Raw genomic sequence first — 16,634 nt, forward strand, 5'->3', positions numbered from 1 at the left:
GACTGGAAGCGTTCGCAGCAAGGCGAATGTCGCTGCTATCTCTGCACAGACACAGGTCGGAGGGCTTGGGACTACCTCAAAATGATGTGCACTTGTCAGAGCCACTTGGAGCGAGGGGCAGGACGCAGGACACTGCTACCCGGACACCAGGGCCATGCTGCAGGTGCACAGCCCGGCTGCCCACGGCCACTGGAGAGGAGCAGCTGGGAGAAGGAAAGCTCCTGTGCTGCTTCCTAACACGAGGCTGATCTTCAGAGGGATGGCAAAAGCCCCTTTAAAACCCCAATCCAAGGCAAAGATTCGAGCAGTTTGGCTACCAGCCTCAGTCAATGGGTTTACCGGCACCCAGTATTACATTAGACAATTAACGTTCCCTCATGTTGTTATGTTTGGCTGGGAAAGGAAGATACAGGGAATTAATTCTTTAATAGATCGTGCCGTTAGCTGGTGGGACTGCAGTTTCTGTTGCACAGAGGCTGGGCTTTTGCAGCCCTGCTTTATTAGGCTTCGGAAACACCAGCTCTGCATCAGGCTGCCTGGCTTTTAGTGATTCTTGGACATCTATTTGGGTATTGCCAATAAACCTGGAATGGAAACAATTTCTGTCTGGAAAAATCATAAGCCATCTCCAAGAAAGCTATTGCTTCTCCCTGGAGAGGAGAGGGGAGAGGAAAATATAACTGCAGAAATTTAGCACGCATGTGAAGAGAAAACAGCAGGAACCATTGAGCTGCACCGGCTAAATTTAGGATGCTCAAATCCCGCTCGGTGAGCTCCGTGCACCAAGTGCTCAGCAAGGAGCTGGACTGAGGAAGCGAGGGGGGCAGCACACGGTGTGGTCTGGGGTCTGTGGGACAGACCCTCCCCGTCCACTCACCTGCTGTTTCTACAGCTGAAGCAGGGGGGAAGAGAGCTCCTCCAGCATGGCCCTGGAAAGCCCTTCTGTACCCACCCAGCCTGTCCCAGCCCCGACCGCTTCCTCTGCTCGCTGCTGGGGTGGACGCGGCGCCCCTCAGCATCCCTGGGACAGGGCCATCATCCCCCTTGCACGAAGAGGTGCTGGCCCCGACAGGCCTTTCACGTTTCTGTTCCACCACCCAGAAGAGAGAGCACGGGACTCTTTTGGTCCCATCACTTAAAGCACGACCCGGCACACCGCACCCTTCCTTCTCCCGAAACGCTCCACCTTAAGGGCAGAAAATGCTACTATAACCTGGTTATCACCAATAAAGGATGCTTTTTTTTTATTTCAGTGTAAAGAGAAGCACTAAAAATAGCTGCAGGAATAAAGAGGGAGCATTTTGCAGCTGACTTGCAAATAGCAACTGTCATAGCAAGGCCCTGGGGAGCGGGGCTGCTGCTACAGAACCGAACAGCAGCGCGCCGAAAAAGATTAACAGGTGACACTTGTCAGCCTGCTGTCTAAAGGGCACAAATCCTCCACCCAGCGAGTGCAGCCCAGCCTTTTGGACAGGAAAGAAATTAATTGTCTCTTCTTTGGCCCTCTGCTTTTGCTAATCATGATTCATGGGCTCTGCTTTGCCCCACCTGAATGAGAACGATTTTAATGAAGTTAAAGATTATGGGGTTTGCTGTGGGATTGCTTTTAAGTAAATGCGATTTTGTTACTGACCTGAAGGCGCAGGGAAGAAAAGGACACCTCCAGGGTGTCAAGGACAAGCACAAGACATCGTGCTCAAGCACCTGCAGGAAGGTGAGGAGGCAAACCAGAGGCAGCAGCAAAACAGAGCTCAGGAGGCTGTTGATCCTGGGGTCTCCGAGCCCACCAGCGCTGTCTGTGCCGAGCAGCATCAGCGGAAAATTGCAGTAACATTAATTTTGTTTGCACAGGTACCAGCTGCGCCCCCAAGGCTCAGCACCAGCTGCAAAACCCATTTGGGATGCATGGATAAAAGCCATTTGCAAAGACCAAGCGAGGAACATGAGCCAGCTACTGTGGGTGCATCAGAGCACTGGCAGCGTGGACACGCCTCGGGACAGCAGGGGACAATCGCTGCCCCTGCAGTCATTCGGACACCCACGAGAGGGAGACAAGATCCCACAGCACGGCCTGCAAGGCTCCAGCTGTAAGGCAGAGGTGGGAGCCGCAAGCAGTGCCCGCACGCAACCCCTGCCAAACGCATGCCAAATTCTCATTCCCGACCTCATGAAAAAGGTGACTGCATAAACAGTTTGTCTCTTTTGTGACACGTGTATGTGTAAAACAAAATTGTGTTCACACAATATTAAGAACCGTGTGTTCAGACTGGAGGTGAAATTGCCTAGTTGGTTTTCTGCCCTTTTTTTTTTTTTAACACAGCGGCAATAATGCCGATTATTTAGGAAATCTGCACAGCAGTCGCTGAAGACTGCGCTCCTGTGATGCACGCTGCAGGTCAGGGCATATGAAATCTGTCCTCTTTAGTGTAATTGAGGAGTGGCTTAAAGGCTCTTTGCCAGCTGCTCGCTCCTCTGCTCTTTGAAGGTGGCAGCATTTCCTGGTCTGCACTTAAAATTCAAGTGGAGATCATCCCGCAGTTGGTTCCGTCACAGCAAGGCTGCTCTTCTTCATGTGTATTCAGATGGAGAACTGGCTATCCTAAGTTTGCTTGTAAACCGATCAGGATTTGAATGACTAGAAGGACGGTGCTCGTTTCAATAGAAAGCAGTACAAGGAGGGCTCAGAGTACCTGTGACGATTCCTCTCCTCCCGCATACGTGGCTCTGCTCAGCCTCCTCCTCACCCCCACCCATTGTTCGCTGCACATTAGCATGCCGAGCGTGCATCGGCACAGACACGTTCAGGGAAAATGTATCATTAATTTCTTCCCTTGTCCATGTGGAGTTTGTCTGACCTCTTTTCTAAATCCATTTTTAAATCGTTTCTGGGATGCCGTATGCCAGGTACCACCGTTATTCTGCTGCAAAGGTCTGCACAGTCAGCTTGTCAAGACCTTGCAGAACTCGTACATAATAGGATAGGAAAGCACCTGCAGAGGTCACCCAGTCCACAGCCAGGCCTCAAGAGCAGAGCAGCTTCATGTACATCATTCCTGAGAGTTGCTTGCTTCACCTCTTCCAAAATTCTCCCTGGACAATTTGTCCCTGTGCTTTGCTTTTCCCTTCCCAATCTCTTTCCAGGCAGTCCTCAACACCATTTTTTGAGTTGTCAATTAGAAGCCAGCATACTTCCTTTCTTTCGCCCTCGATACAACACTTTGCAATTCTCTCCTACAAGACCTTGGGACTGCTCTCAACTGCCCCAACCTGTGACGGGCACGTACCGGCTGCTGTGTCCGCGCTGAAGGAAGGCACAGCGAGGTGTTCAGCTCCCCTCACAGGACGGGTGCCAATGCCCTTCTGTCACGGAGCTCTGGCACAAACAGGGCTGTTCCGAGGTGGCTTTGTGTCCTCTCCCTTGGCCCCAAGCCCTGTTACCATCTCCCAGTACACCTGCGCATCCCGACTCCTGCAGCGCTGCACCTCTGTGGGGTCAGCACGGTGGGTCCTCGTGAAGCCTGCAGCCTCACCACAGCCACCCCCGGCGCCCCCAGAGAACTGCTGTTTTCAGAAGACAACATTTTGCCTTCTGCTTTTTGTGAAGTATTCACGCTGTCCACACAACATGTCCACACAACATGATGGTTTGCCATCAGCTCACGCCTTTAGAAGTGATACGCTCCTAAAAGGGGAGCTCCATCCACCGCGTCTAGTACGTACGTGGAATTTGTTTGGGCATTTCTGGGGTTCAGAGAGCATTGTTCTCTTCTTGTAAATATTTTCTAAAAGACTTGTTTTCATCCTCTTAGTGCACAAAGGGGTAATTAATAAACAGGTTGCCTGAACAAAGCCATGCAACTAAATATGCAGCAGTGGTTTGACCTGCATGGCCGAATTAACCCATCTGCTATATATCCAGTGTCTCCTGCTCGAGGAAGTTGTTCTGCCTTTAAAAACTGGGACAGCAAGACGTACTTCATCCAGAAGAAAGGGAAAAAAAGAGTCTCCTCTGAGAATGATAACATATTCAATAGTTATTTTATCTGAGCAGAAAGAAAAAGACATCAGAAGTCCAATTTCAGAGAGCAGGAGCGCACTGTCTCACAATCGCACTCATCCATATTGTATGTTAAGCTCTTTTAAATTGCATCTAACACACACAAAAGCAAAGTCGATATCTATCAGCTACGGAGGAAGGCACAACTGGTTAATTTAACATTCATTGCCCCTACCTTTGAAATATTTACAGTGTGTATCAGGCATTATTAATGCAATGTACATCTGACTGTAGTGTCGTGGGACCGGGCACACAGCCCCGTGCCTTGTCAAAGTTGATGTGAATGCCACAGGAGCCTTCACATTGGCAGTGAAAGGCTTTTGTGAGCACCTGTCCCCGCAGTACCTAAAATCAAGCTAGCAGCACCAACTGCACATCTCCTCCCAGCCAGGCAGCGTTCCCGTCTCTGCCTCTCAACAAGCTCCGCTCTCTCTTGGCCACTCCGCTCTCTGCAGCATTTTTAGCACCGTGACGTACTGTCTTATGTGCTGTAACACACTGTACTCCCTTTGTGTATGGTTCCTTCTGCTGCATGAATTCTGCCACCTAAGCTGTGCTATAAAAAGTAGGCAGGGAATTATGTACAAAGACCTCCCCCATTCCCTTCCCCACCTCGCCAGGCAAGCTCCAGTTTTACAGACCACAACTTCTCAGGCACATTGAATAAAAGATCCCTGCCGTCAGGGAGCAATTTTGCCTGCTCCTCAAGAGGTTCCTGCAGGTGGGATTCACTGCAGTCAGTCCTGGAACTACAGCTTTCAAGGCTGCGTCCTCTCCAAGCCACGCTGGTCAAGCTTAACAGCACAGAAAGGTCTGCTGCTGGTGAAGAGGCCGACTAATTTCTTGGTGTGCTATAGGAACAATTCTCCATGCCTTCCCTGGTTTCCACCGAGACCTCCAGGCCTTGATTTCTTGCAGCCTGAGCTGTATTAACAACACTTTTTTTTTTTCTTTTAAAAGTCTCAGATAAAAGGAGAGCCCTAGAGGTGATCTGTCATAAAAGAGTCTAGAAGTCCCTTGGCTGCAGATGCCGAAGAAGAGGCACTCACTGAACAGCTATACAGGACGAGTCTTTTGGATGGTGTTTTTAGGAATCAAGTCTTGTAATTTTTGAACGCTGATGGTACCACAGCAGGTCTCTGGGTGGTGAAGGAATTTTACTCCCCACCACAGCAGCTCCAGGTGGGGCAAGGCAGCTGCTGCCCCTGTGGCAGGGAAAAGGAGACGGTACAGCTAAGAGGATGCCTCCTTCCTGGACAGGCAGGCTCGTCTCAGAAATTGCAAGAACACATCTCTAAGTGTTTGCTAGTCATCACCTGCTGGGCTTTTCTAAGGTAAACGTCACCTGAGCTCTCTGTTACCATCATCTCAGCAGTAGCCAGCAAGGACAAAAAACCTGTCAAGTACCACACATAAGGGACCGGGGCAGCCAGCAGTCTTTTGTTCCAGGTCCCTTTTTGTCTTTCTGCTCCATTTTCAATAAGAAAAGTGGTTGGCAAGAGTAAGGTACACCTAAGTCCAGAATCTGTTGCTTGCTGAATGTCGCACATGGTTTTGTACAGCTGCAACAAAACTCAGCCAAAACAAAACGTAGGTTGTGCGAGAGCCAGGACGGAGCTGGAGCTCTGCTGAATCCCAAGGGTTTATTTGGGAGTTACTCCTATGTGCTGAATGTCATCGCTGGGTAATCTTGGTGTTGTCCTGAGAGTTGCTATACTGGGTAGCTGTCCTCTCAGGCAGGCTGCCACATACGTACTTAGAAGAAAATACTGCTGTAGGGATTTGTAACCAGAACTAAGATTGGTCTGGGTGAATTATGAATGGAAACATCTCTGCGTGGGATTTATGGAGGCTGAAGAAAGTTAAGACTGTGAGGGGAAAGATCACCCCATAGTATGAAGCAGGTCCTAGAAAGTATTTTAAAAAGCAGTCCAAGAACCAGTTTGTTGTGCAGAACAACAAAGAAGACGCAGTAAGGGTTTGACAGATGGTGTCCCTGGTCCTTCCTCCCCACAGCACCCAACCAAGCCTGGCAGAGCACCTAGATGCACGAAGCTTGGCACCTGCACGTGGCGGTGCAAGAGTTGGTGAGAGAAACCTCCAAGTCTGAATGGCTGAAAACAGTTTTGTTTAAAACAAATACCACCTTTCTCTTCTATAAGGTCACACAGTGATTTTTATTACATTAATTTCCTATACTGGTGCACAACTACTGTGCAGTACAAAAGCTGTGTAATAATACGGCTGGGAAAAAAATTAAATGGAGCAGTGTGTGACATTGTCAGCACTTACTGACATGTTGTAGGAGTTTAAATTCTGGGAGAGTCATCCGTCAGACCAGCTAATCTTCCATCTACTTCAGCCTTTGGGTAAGACCATGAAACGAGCATTTTCTTGAAGGAGGGCCTAGCGGATCTGAGAAGTACATCCCTGCATAATAAGCCTTCCATAAAATGATCCAGATTTCATGCACTCTGGTACTCACCCTATAAGCAGAGCTGCTCAGAATCATGCAATACATAAAAGTCTTCGATCGTGGTTCTTCGCACTTGAGCTGAGCAGCTGTAGCCAGCCAAAGCCAGCTCATTGCAGGAAACACGAAAGCAGTCCATCAGCATCACTTTTCAAGAGTGTGTTTGTATGACTGAGAGCAGGTATTTAAGGCCTTCTGCAGCAAAATTTTACTTAAATGTTTGATTGCTTCAGCGTGCCACCTTTCGAAGTTGTCCTTTTTGTCCTTAAATTGAAGAGGATTATGAAACCATACTGAACTTTGGAAACAAGCCCTTTTGGAAGATGATGTTTTAAACCCATTTTCTTCCCACATTCACATACCAAAGAGGTGCATGGGCAGAAAGAACTAGGGCAACCTCGTGCTGCTGAAAACCGCGTTTTGACAGACACTGCCAACAACTGTCTATGACCTAGGACTATCTGCACCAGTCAGAAAGCCAGCATTAAAAAGAAAATAAACTTGCCACAGTTAATGGAGTCATATGAATCCTCATTTTGCCTCCCTGGGAACACAGCTACAGCAAACAAGAGAAACCAACAGAAATCTGATTTAGCTGAACAAATTTCTGCCCCTCAAAGCTATTCCCCAAACACTTCCTTTCTTTGCAATGGGAAAAGAAAGCAGAGAAACTCTCCTGCCACCATGTTTCAAGAGAATAGAGCCCTCTTTGCTCTTTGTACTCTCAGCCCCGTTTGCTTATCACTGGTGGTTCAGGCAGATAACTGCAATTCCCACGGGCTCTCCAGCGGAGATCAATTATCCCACCTAGGAACAAAGAGTCCAGGAACCACTTATCACACACTTCAGAGAAGTGGGAGCAGAAACTGTCCCATCCCTGGCAGAGGGGCCAGTGAGGACGTTCTGGCCACATTCGAGGCTTGAATACCAACCATTAGACTTGTTCTAATAAAGACATCTGGATGGCAAGACAGGATTTTGACTTCTTTGTTGCACTGGTAGCTACATGCAGCTTGCCTTCAGGGTAAAACAGCACTTGTACGGGTGCAATATTTTGTTGGCAGAAATATTCCCTCTCCAGGAAAGACCAATCAAAGCAGCCAGTGTGTGCAAGGACAGGACACGGGCTTTGCAGAGAATTATACCCCTATCCCAGGAGGATAAGCTATGTAAATATAAAAAGAAAAATATTCTACTCTGCACAAAAGCAGATTCTTGCCCTGCATTGCCAAGGGACTGAACTTAATCACTAATCCTCCGAATATCGTAGCAGAGGCAGAACTCCAAGCCACAGGACTGTGGTGGTGTAGAAGGAATATTTCCCTGGAGACAAGGGCTCACAGAAGAGATAAGGTACATCACAGCTCCAGAGTGACAAGATCGCTATCGCAGCCTGTGCCTCATTACTGTTTCCAACCTTCAGCACAGATCCATGATGTCTTTCCAGGATTAGCCTACTTCCAAAGCTAAAGAAAGTATCTCTTAATTTACAGCCCGTTACTTATTTAACACCAGAATTGCATTAATTATTTGAGAGAGCCTTTGGACTACCCTGGTATTTTAGCGGCACAGTGTACTTGGAATACCACACGGGACTAGGGAGAGCGTGCAGCGAGAAGCCGAGTGTGGTACATAAGCAGAACTTATTTTAGGTATACAAACATTTCGGTCTCACACCTAGAAGCATGGAATTTGATTATATATATAGAGAGAGACTGCCCCTTTTTAAATACTGTTGTGTTTTCTTGTGTTTTTATTTTTTTAGCCTCTCCAGAGATCCCATGAATGGCCATCTTAATAAAACTACGATAATCTCCATATATAGCTTCAAACAATGGAAACAGAGAAAAGAGAATTGAAGACAAGCCAGTCCTTGAAGTTACGGACCATGGATCCACTGCTTTGCATTAAGTTATAGGGCCTAAATGCAATAGGAGGTGTTATAACCCTTCTTGGGGTCAAAAACCAGTTCTAAAATACATTTTTTTAGGACACTAACTCAGATGAAACAGAAAAGAAAGTTTGTTAACAAAACCTTCTAACTACAGTTTCTAAATATGTACTTTGATATCAGAATAATTATTTCGCTACTTGCATCATTCTCATCACCCTAGCATATTTTTTTTAATTTTTTGTTTCCCAAAGCAAAAGGCTCTTTTGAAATAGGGGAGACAGCTATTGTGCAACATTAAAGACTGCCAGCTTATAATTTATCACCTGTAATGGGCCTCAGCTATTCACCCTGAATTATTCTTCTAAAAGCAAAGCTGTTAAAAGTAATGGGTATCTGCTTCAGCTCAGAATAATGAGGACACTAAAGAAGTATATAAACAGCTAAAGTATGTGCCAGCTATGCAGGAAGAGAGACCTGCTGTAATTGAATGGGCAGTACACCTGCAGCAGAGATGAGTCTGACAAACACATCATCTATCACACCGGAGGAAAATTAATAGGTGTAAGAAGAACAGAGCATCCCACAAGTGATTATCCAGACGCTTTCGGTGACTTACTTTCCCTCTGATCCATAGCTGTTCATGCTGTCCTCGATGGACTCGTGGCTGGCTTGACGGACGGTCCGGCTGGGCATTTCGACAGCCAGCCCCGTTTCTGTGCTCCTTTGGATGGCTCCTTTGAGTCTCCGACCGTCCCCATCTAGGAACAAAAGGGGAGAAGAGGCAGTCAGCTATTTTTCTGCCAGCCTTTTGCAACAGCAGAGTCAAGGAGAAGCAGGGTAGGTCTTTCAGACGACCAGCCCGGCAAGCTGGCAGCCAGGCAGCACTTTGCTCTCACGCTGCGTTTTGTCACTCAGCCCTGCTTCAGCAACAGCTCCCAGCCGTCTCTGGAGCCAACCCAGAGATCCAGCAAGCCAGGGCCCAGCAGATCCTCCAAATATACACACCACCCTACCTATTTCAGGCATTTGTACCAATTAATTATGCATCGAGTGCAGGTGCACACACGCACGCAAGCTGGCTTTCTGTATGTCTCTACCCAATCTGTGATGGGTAACAATAACCATGGGCAGACTGAGGCGTACAGCTCGACCAAGCCTGGAAACACTCCTTAAATCCCACGTTGACACCTCTGATTGCGAGGAGCAGCAAAGAGCCACAGCCTGTGGTCAGCACTGAAGGACCAGCAGGGAAGGATAAGGCCAGGCAGCACCAGGAGTGCTGCGAGGGCAGGAACCATCCCAGGCGTAAAACAGGGAAACAGCTGGGAACAGCCAAACTATTCCCTGATGCTGGCACCTGGAATGGCACCAGCAGTGGAAAACCCCGCAGAGAGGCCTATTCCCCTTCGCACACTCCTTGGGGCACAGCAAAGGGAATTAAGTAGGCTCTCTTCCCTCCTGGGTGCAACCTTCAGAGGCTCAGCCCTCTGAAATTAACAGTTGCTATTTCCATCCTCCTTCTCTAGCAGTCTGTTTCTCAGAACAAGCCACGTTATGTAATGAGCATGTAATGAATACCATTACTATTAATTGCTTTAGCTGGTGCTAGGAAGCTCCAAATTTCATCCCACATACCGCACTCATCCTGAAACGCATCATCTGCAAGTTTTCTGAACAAAGCTGAACATCTAAACCCTTTTAAAGGTGCCTATCTGTTAAATCTGGATTCAGGCAACGAACCTCTAACCCCCCAGACCTCCCGATTACTTCTATTAATTTATTTTTTGTTATTATGGCAGCAGCCTCCCTGACAGCACCGAGGAGAGAGCGCAATGCTGCGAAGTCACACTGCTCTCAGAAATCCACCAGTTTTTGAGTTCCGCCCAGCAGAAGAAATGACCCAGCTCTCCAAATATTAAAGAAATTGAGTCTATATTAAAGAAATTGAGTCTTTCCCTCCTACTTTAGAGAAATATGCGGGTAACTGTACGAACCTCTAAAATATGCAGAACACTTTTTTGTGTAGCGAGCCGCTTGACTTAAAAATACTTTTCTTTGGGGCCTGGTGTAACAGGCACGTTTCAAATCACTAAGATACCAGAATACTTCCAGTTCCAACTCTCAAATTTTAATTGCAATGAAATGCAAAGACAGAAATTCTCCTATAAACTCAGCCAGAAGTCCCTTTTCCTCCAGTATCCCGAGGTTTCCGACCGGGTAACCATGTCGGCCCCAGGGCTCTGCACCAGCAGCTGTCCCCACATATGGTGCAGCATGTATACATACGTCCCTGTGGGCTAAAAACTGGAATACACATGTTTTGAGTTAATGTTAACTACAGTTGGTATTGTTTGCGTGCCTAGAGCAATGTACAAAGCACATCGTATAAATCAGGAAGACCCACAAACGTAAACTAGGTATTTTTTAAGTGCTTCCAAAATACAAACCTTCAGGCAAGAATATTAGTAAAGGCATAAGTAAAAGCAAAGCCTCAGGAAATGGCCTTACCTATTTCCCCAACCACTGCAGAACAGTTGCCTTTGATGTACCTTCTACAAGGCTTGTACAGTTTGCTTGGAGCCTCTGACGGGGTTTCTAGGTTCCTTGCAGAGAGCATCCCCCAGCCCTGTGGACAGACTTGATGGTCCGTTTCACTTGTGTCTCTCACTGCCCTCCCCAAACAACCTTTCGGGCACCTCATCCATCAGTTCCCAGCCCTCCTCCACATGCGCACTCTCAGCACACTCATTCTCCTGCACCTTGTAGGTTAGTTATTACTAGACCCTGGGTGGGCAAGCAGAGCCAAAGCAACAAATTGACAAAGATGTAGAAAAGAAAGGAAAAACATCCAGTAGCCCAGCTATACAACACCTGCTTAAAAAAAAGAAAAAATCTAGATTATTTCTCCAACCTAATTAGCCATGCCTGGAGACGTGCATGCTTACAGGACTAGACGTCCACATCTGGCAACAAGACAGAGGCTCGGGGCAGAGCGAGGCATTAGAGCAAGGCAAGGTGCTCGTGGCTTTGCATCACCCGGAGCCGGAGCCTGGGGCACGGCCACCTGCTGCTGGCCACGGGGGACCAGGAGAGAGGGCAGGCAGAATGCCTCCTGCATCGGGAAATGGGATCAGGAGGGAGGGCAGGGCAGGCAGACTGCCTCCTGCGTCGGGAGACAGGCGATTCCAAACGCCTCTCACTCGCTCTTCCAGGCCTTCTGCAAGTGGGTGGTTTTCCAGTATTCCTGATCACATTCACTGCTATGACATGGAGATGTTCTTACGTAAAAGGGAAAGGGAAAAAAAAAAAAAAAAGGGATTATGATAATGGGGAAACTCTGGGAAACCAGCCAGGAGTAGGTCAGACGCAAAGGATGAGTTGTGACCGCAGTGACAAGAGTCCTTCATCCCTCCCCTCCTTTCCCGGGTAGGAGCATACACTGATGGCTGCACCCAACAAACCACCTCCAGTTACTCCGCAGAAAGGTTTCTCCAGCCTTGTTCCCCTTCACCTTTTTGCCAGAAGCTTCCCTTGAGCAGAAGGGGAGGAATGTGACTTGCCAAAAAGGCAAGCTCCCGCACCACTGCCGCCCGAGACCCGCAGGAGCACCACAGATGCCATCAGAGATAGGATGCAGGTTCCTGAGCTGCTTGAACCCCTCAGTGAAACCCTACCTGTGGTCGGCACATAACAAAAATTTACGTTCCTTTAACTCCCTCAGCTGGGAGAGAAGCCCAGGATCAGAAGTAACATACCTGGAAAGAGTCAGCACAAATCTGCATTGCTTGCCTGCAGACCGAAAACATTTTGCGAGCAATTGTCTGCTCTTAGCAGCCTCTGGGCAACGTGGAGCATCGTGCAGGGGCTGAATCCCCTCCCTGATAACCCGAAGCCTTCAACTCCTTTGCAAATCAAGAATGTAAATGATCAGCCCCCTGTGAGCACTGCCTGGCAAACCCATTTGTCTCAGTTGTGAGCGCTACCTGGAACAAGCTGGAGTGGTATTGACGTTTCCTGCAGCATCTCCGGATTTATTCCCTGCACCTCCTCCAATCAAGCAGTAAACCACGAAGGTTAAGCAGCTGATCGAGCCCTGGGCACAACACGCAGCTGAAGAGCAGAGCCAGGCTCAGAATGACCTTGGGAAGAAATGTTTTGCCCCAATTCCCAAGCTGAGGGCACCCAGCACCTCGTGGATGCCGAGGACCAGAAGGGAGCAACAGACGCTCCGACAGGCTTTCCGCCTTGACAGCAGCTCGGACCTTGCTAGTTCACGCTCTGCTCAGCCAAACAATTTGTGTTTAGCTAAAGAATATCTTCTAAAAATGTATCTGCTCCGGACTGGAAGACAGAGAGATGGAGAATCTGCCATTTGCCTGCGCAGTTTATTTCACTGCTTGACATTTAAAGAAGTGACTGAAGTTTGCCTGGCTTCGGCTTTTCGCCATCAGGTTTTTAATGTCCTTCTGCACCACGAGGGCTGCTTTGTGCTCTCGCTGAAAGGCTCCTCTGCAGCGTAATCGTCACCTCTCAATCTTTTCTGACAAGTTAAACAGACTGAGCTCTTTATGTTTCTCATGCTCTGGCATTTTTTGTCTCTTGCCCTTGAATCATTTCAATGACCTTCCCAGGTTTTAAACACCCTGTTGAGAACAAGCGCATTGGAATCGGAGACTGCATTTTATTGCAAAAATTAAAATCAAAAAAATAAAGTACAAAGGTAGAATTCAGCTTGTACTCTTGTCTTCACTGCTTCTCCTTGCACCTCCCAAGACCCCAGTAAGCTCTTGGTAGAGCATCACGCCTCATTGATGCTATGCAGGCCCTGCCCGGCTTGCTGGCATGGCCTTGTAGAGTATTAACATGTAAGAAAAAAAAACACCACAATTTAATGGAGACATCTTAGGAAACAGTCCACACAGCTCTATCCAACTCTCCCACCCTTGGTACTATTTACTACCCTGCTCATGTGCTCATCACCTGTGAATCTGGTAAGATTTAAATCCACATTTGCTCCACACCAAATGAAAATGCTGAATGGCACCACACCTTCGAAATAGCCTCTTGTCTTAGAGTTTTCCTTGCCGAGTGCTTTTTGAGAAGTGAAGCAGGTTTTTAATCTATTTGTCACTATCACGTTTTTTAAGGTCATGTTGTTCTAGGTCAAAACCCTTACATATGCATCACATTTACCCAGATACCTGCTTCCACTAAAACAGGCATAAAAAAGTCTGACAAGACCCACTTTCCCCAAATCCTTCTTGACTGGTATTAATTATATTCGCACCATTTTGTTCCGTATTAATTAAACCTCATTATCATGATTCCCTTAATTCTGTCTCGGAGCAGCATCAGACCAACAAAGCAGAAGTTTCCTCCAGACAACCCAGTAGTGGATGAAGAGGGGTAAGGTGACCGCGCAGGTACCCTGCACAGAGCTCAGCACCCCTCGGAGCATCCTCTTCCGTAAATACATTGTCATCCGTCAGCTGCACTGCGAGGCATCCCTTCACGAGGATGATGAGGATACTAAGGCTGAACTGACTGCCCCAAAACTGTATTTGCCTTAATCTTGGGGCTGGGAAGTAAATAAATAAAGTAAACCAGTGGCATCCTCCTCCTCTCCCCCAAGGAAACAGCCGCTGTCTCTCCCGCTCTCCCCCAGCAGCCTGCCACCTGACTCGTTAAAGCTCTTTCTGTTACTGGCAGGTCTCTGTGCTCAGAGAACAGCGAGTCTTGAAAAATCTACGCGAGTTCTGCAACAGCTCGTTACAAGGTCGCGGTTATGCAATTAGCGCTATCGCGCAGGATTACACCACGATGGGAGGCTGCGGAGCTGATGTTGGAGGCACAGCGCGCCCCTTGCGCTGCTGTCCTCACGTCACCTTCCAGCACCTCCCGCTGCTCCATCCCACCACCACCCAAGTGCTCGGTATCTTCCTTCTCTTTCCCAGTTTGTTTTTAATTTTCTCCTCTGTTTGCTTGGCTTGCTGAATGCTACTGCCACAAAAAGCATGACGGATGCGATACAGGCCCTCCCACGCTTTAGAATTAATTGGTATTGATTTAACCCTTAGATCACAAATTGACTGAATTTCAACTCGATCAGCCTTGCTCCTAGATTAACTGGCTGCTTCCAAGCCCAGAACGTGCTGGTACCCAAAGCACATGGCCAGTTGCACCAGTGAGGCCACCCAGTACACCCTAAGCGTCCAGCAGAGCAGCCTGGGCAGCTTTTTTTCTTCCCAAACTTGGAGTGCGAGGGGGAAAATCAGGAGGGGAAATCACTTGGATGCTTACTTTCCGGTTGCATTTGCTCCTACTGCAAAGCTCAGGACAAAATACGTCTGTCTTTTTCAGGAAAGACCGGTCCAAGCCTGGGCAAAGAGGCGGCATTTGTATTGTGTTCTTACACCAGCCAGGCAGCGCGCATTGATGTGCATCCCTGCATGCTGTGGGATATTGACCTGGGCATGCTCAGCTCTCTGGCTTCACACCTGGGTTCCTCCGCAAGTGAATCATCTGCCTGGCTCCAAACTGAGGCCCAGGTACAAAGCAGCACTTGTACAGCGTGGAGAATTGACAACCCCAGCAGGGAAACAGAGAAAAACCCATCCGACTGAGCCAACGCACTCTTTGCTGCACGTTGCAGAGCGTGTAGAAGCAGAGACGAGCAGCAGAGATCTGCAGAGATGAGGGAGAAGAACGAGACAGCACCGCGTGCCTGCTGTCAGCATCCGTCCAGGGGTACCAGGGCGCGTGGCTGGCTGGGACAGGACCCGGCAGCCTGCAGAGATGTTCCCCGAGCTGCACAGCAGATGGTGCTGAACCTGCCTGCACAAACAAGGTCTTGCAAGTCCGTTCATTTTCCACTGCTTCGGACTTCACTCCCAAGGTCAAAGCCAAAGAGCTGATTCCGGCTTTCTTCTCCATGAAGGTCTGCCCCAGAGAAGAGGTGGTGCGAGTCCGTTTGGGGCTGAAAATGGACAAGGAAAGCACCGATCGCCCATCCGGAGACATCACCTGCTGAGATGAGGAAGAAGGATGGATCCCCGAGTCCAACAGCCGGGCCCTGGCACACCTTTGGGCATAAAGAAAAAGACGCGGGGGCATCTCAGCTCAGCACCCCATGGGGTTCTGCTGAAGCACTGACCACTGTACCCACTTTTTATTTTCCAGTACTCTACTGAGAAAGAGCCAACGCGCTCACATTTCCACTTCAAACTTTTTCACTCCATTGTCGTCCCTAATGGCTTTAAAAATGCGAGATTTCTTTCTGTTTGGTCAGATGCTGAATCCCTACAGACACGTGCGAAGATTTGCGTGCTGTGAATCAATTCTGCGACTAATAAAAGAACTGCATTGTTCAGAATCACAAAGAAAAAAGGGAGAGTCTTCCCACAGCCGTGCTCGAGCATCCAGCACCTGTGGCAGCCTGGCACACGCCGAGCCGAGCGGCTGCGTTGGGCATCGCCGGCCCTTTTACATCGGTAGCTGTGTTTGGAGCGAGCCACGCTGTTCTCCTAAGGGGATGCTATTGCTGAGGAAAAATATATAAGTACATTGCAGAATGCAGTTTAACGAGATGAACTCAATCTCATCATGCCTGGCAAGCTCCAACATCCTGCCAAGTATTCCCAAAGTCGACATCGTAATGGAGTGTGAATTATGAGCACCTAAAGAGAGGCAGCTTGTGCTGTGCTCCGGAACATGCCAGGCTATCATCACAGCCTGAATAATCCACCAGAAACGACAGAAAATGGCTGGGGATAAACAGGGGCACTAATCAGGCTGTTTGCTTCATTCCCCTTGTCCTAGTTTCAGCCACTAATAAAATTACACCCTTTCTTTCCAAATTAAACAGAAAATCTTCCGTGGGATGGAAAAAATATTTTAACACGTTGATTCTTAATCTGTGCAGATTACGTGCATCCACATGGCTGTAGAAGGACAGTCATCCTTCTGTCTTTCGTCCTGGTGTCTAGCCCTGCCTTTCCTTGCCCACAGTGCCAGGCAGCAGTTGCACCCATGCCCAGGATGTACAAATCAAACCAACCCTCCCCCAAACCCGTATTTTGTCCTCTTCCTCCCCACCACTGAGGTGACCAGGATCATTCAGAGGGTTATTTTTATTAGGTAGCTGGAAGAAGGCACCCAGCAGCAGGCCCAGAGGCTTCCTTTGCTTACCCACTGGGATGCCCAGGAGGGAG

At 48.3% G+C, this 16,634-nt stretch overlaps 1 protein-coding gene across 1 annotated transcript in view; it reads right to left on the reverse strand.

Annotated features, from left to right (window-relative positions):
* Nucleotides 1-16,634, reverse strand: part of RIMS4 (regulating synaptic membrane exocytosis 4) — a 48,915-nt gene that overhangs the window by 6,634 nt on the left and 25,647 nt on the right. The window contains exon 2 of the mRNA XM_035548343.1: nucleotides 9,041-9,182. Within this exon, the coding sequence (XP_035404236.1) occupies nucleotides 9,041-9,182 (142 nt within the window). The remainder of the gene's footprint in view (nucleotides 1-9,040; nucleotides 9,183-16,634) is intronic.

The sequence above is a fragment of the Cygnus atratus genome, chromosome 16, assembly GCF_013377495.2.
Source record: "Cygnus atratus isolate AKBS03 ecotype Queensland, Australia chromosome 16, CAtr_DNAZoo_HiC_assembly, whole genome shotgun sequence".
In the NCBI taxonomy this organism is placed as follows: Eukaryota; Metazoa; Chordata; class Aves; order Anseriformes; family Anatidae; genus Cygnus; species Cygnus atratus.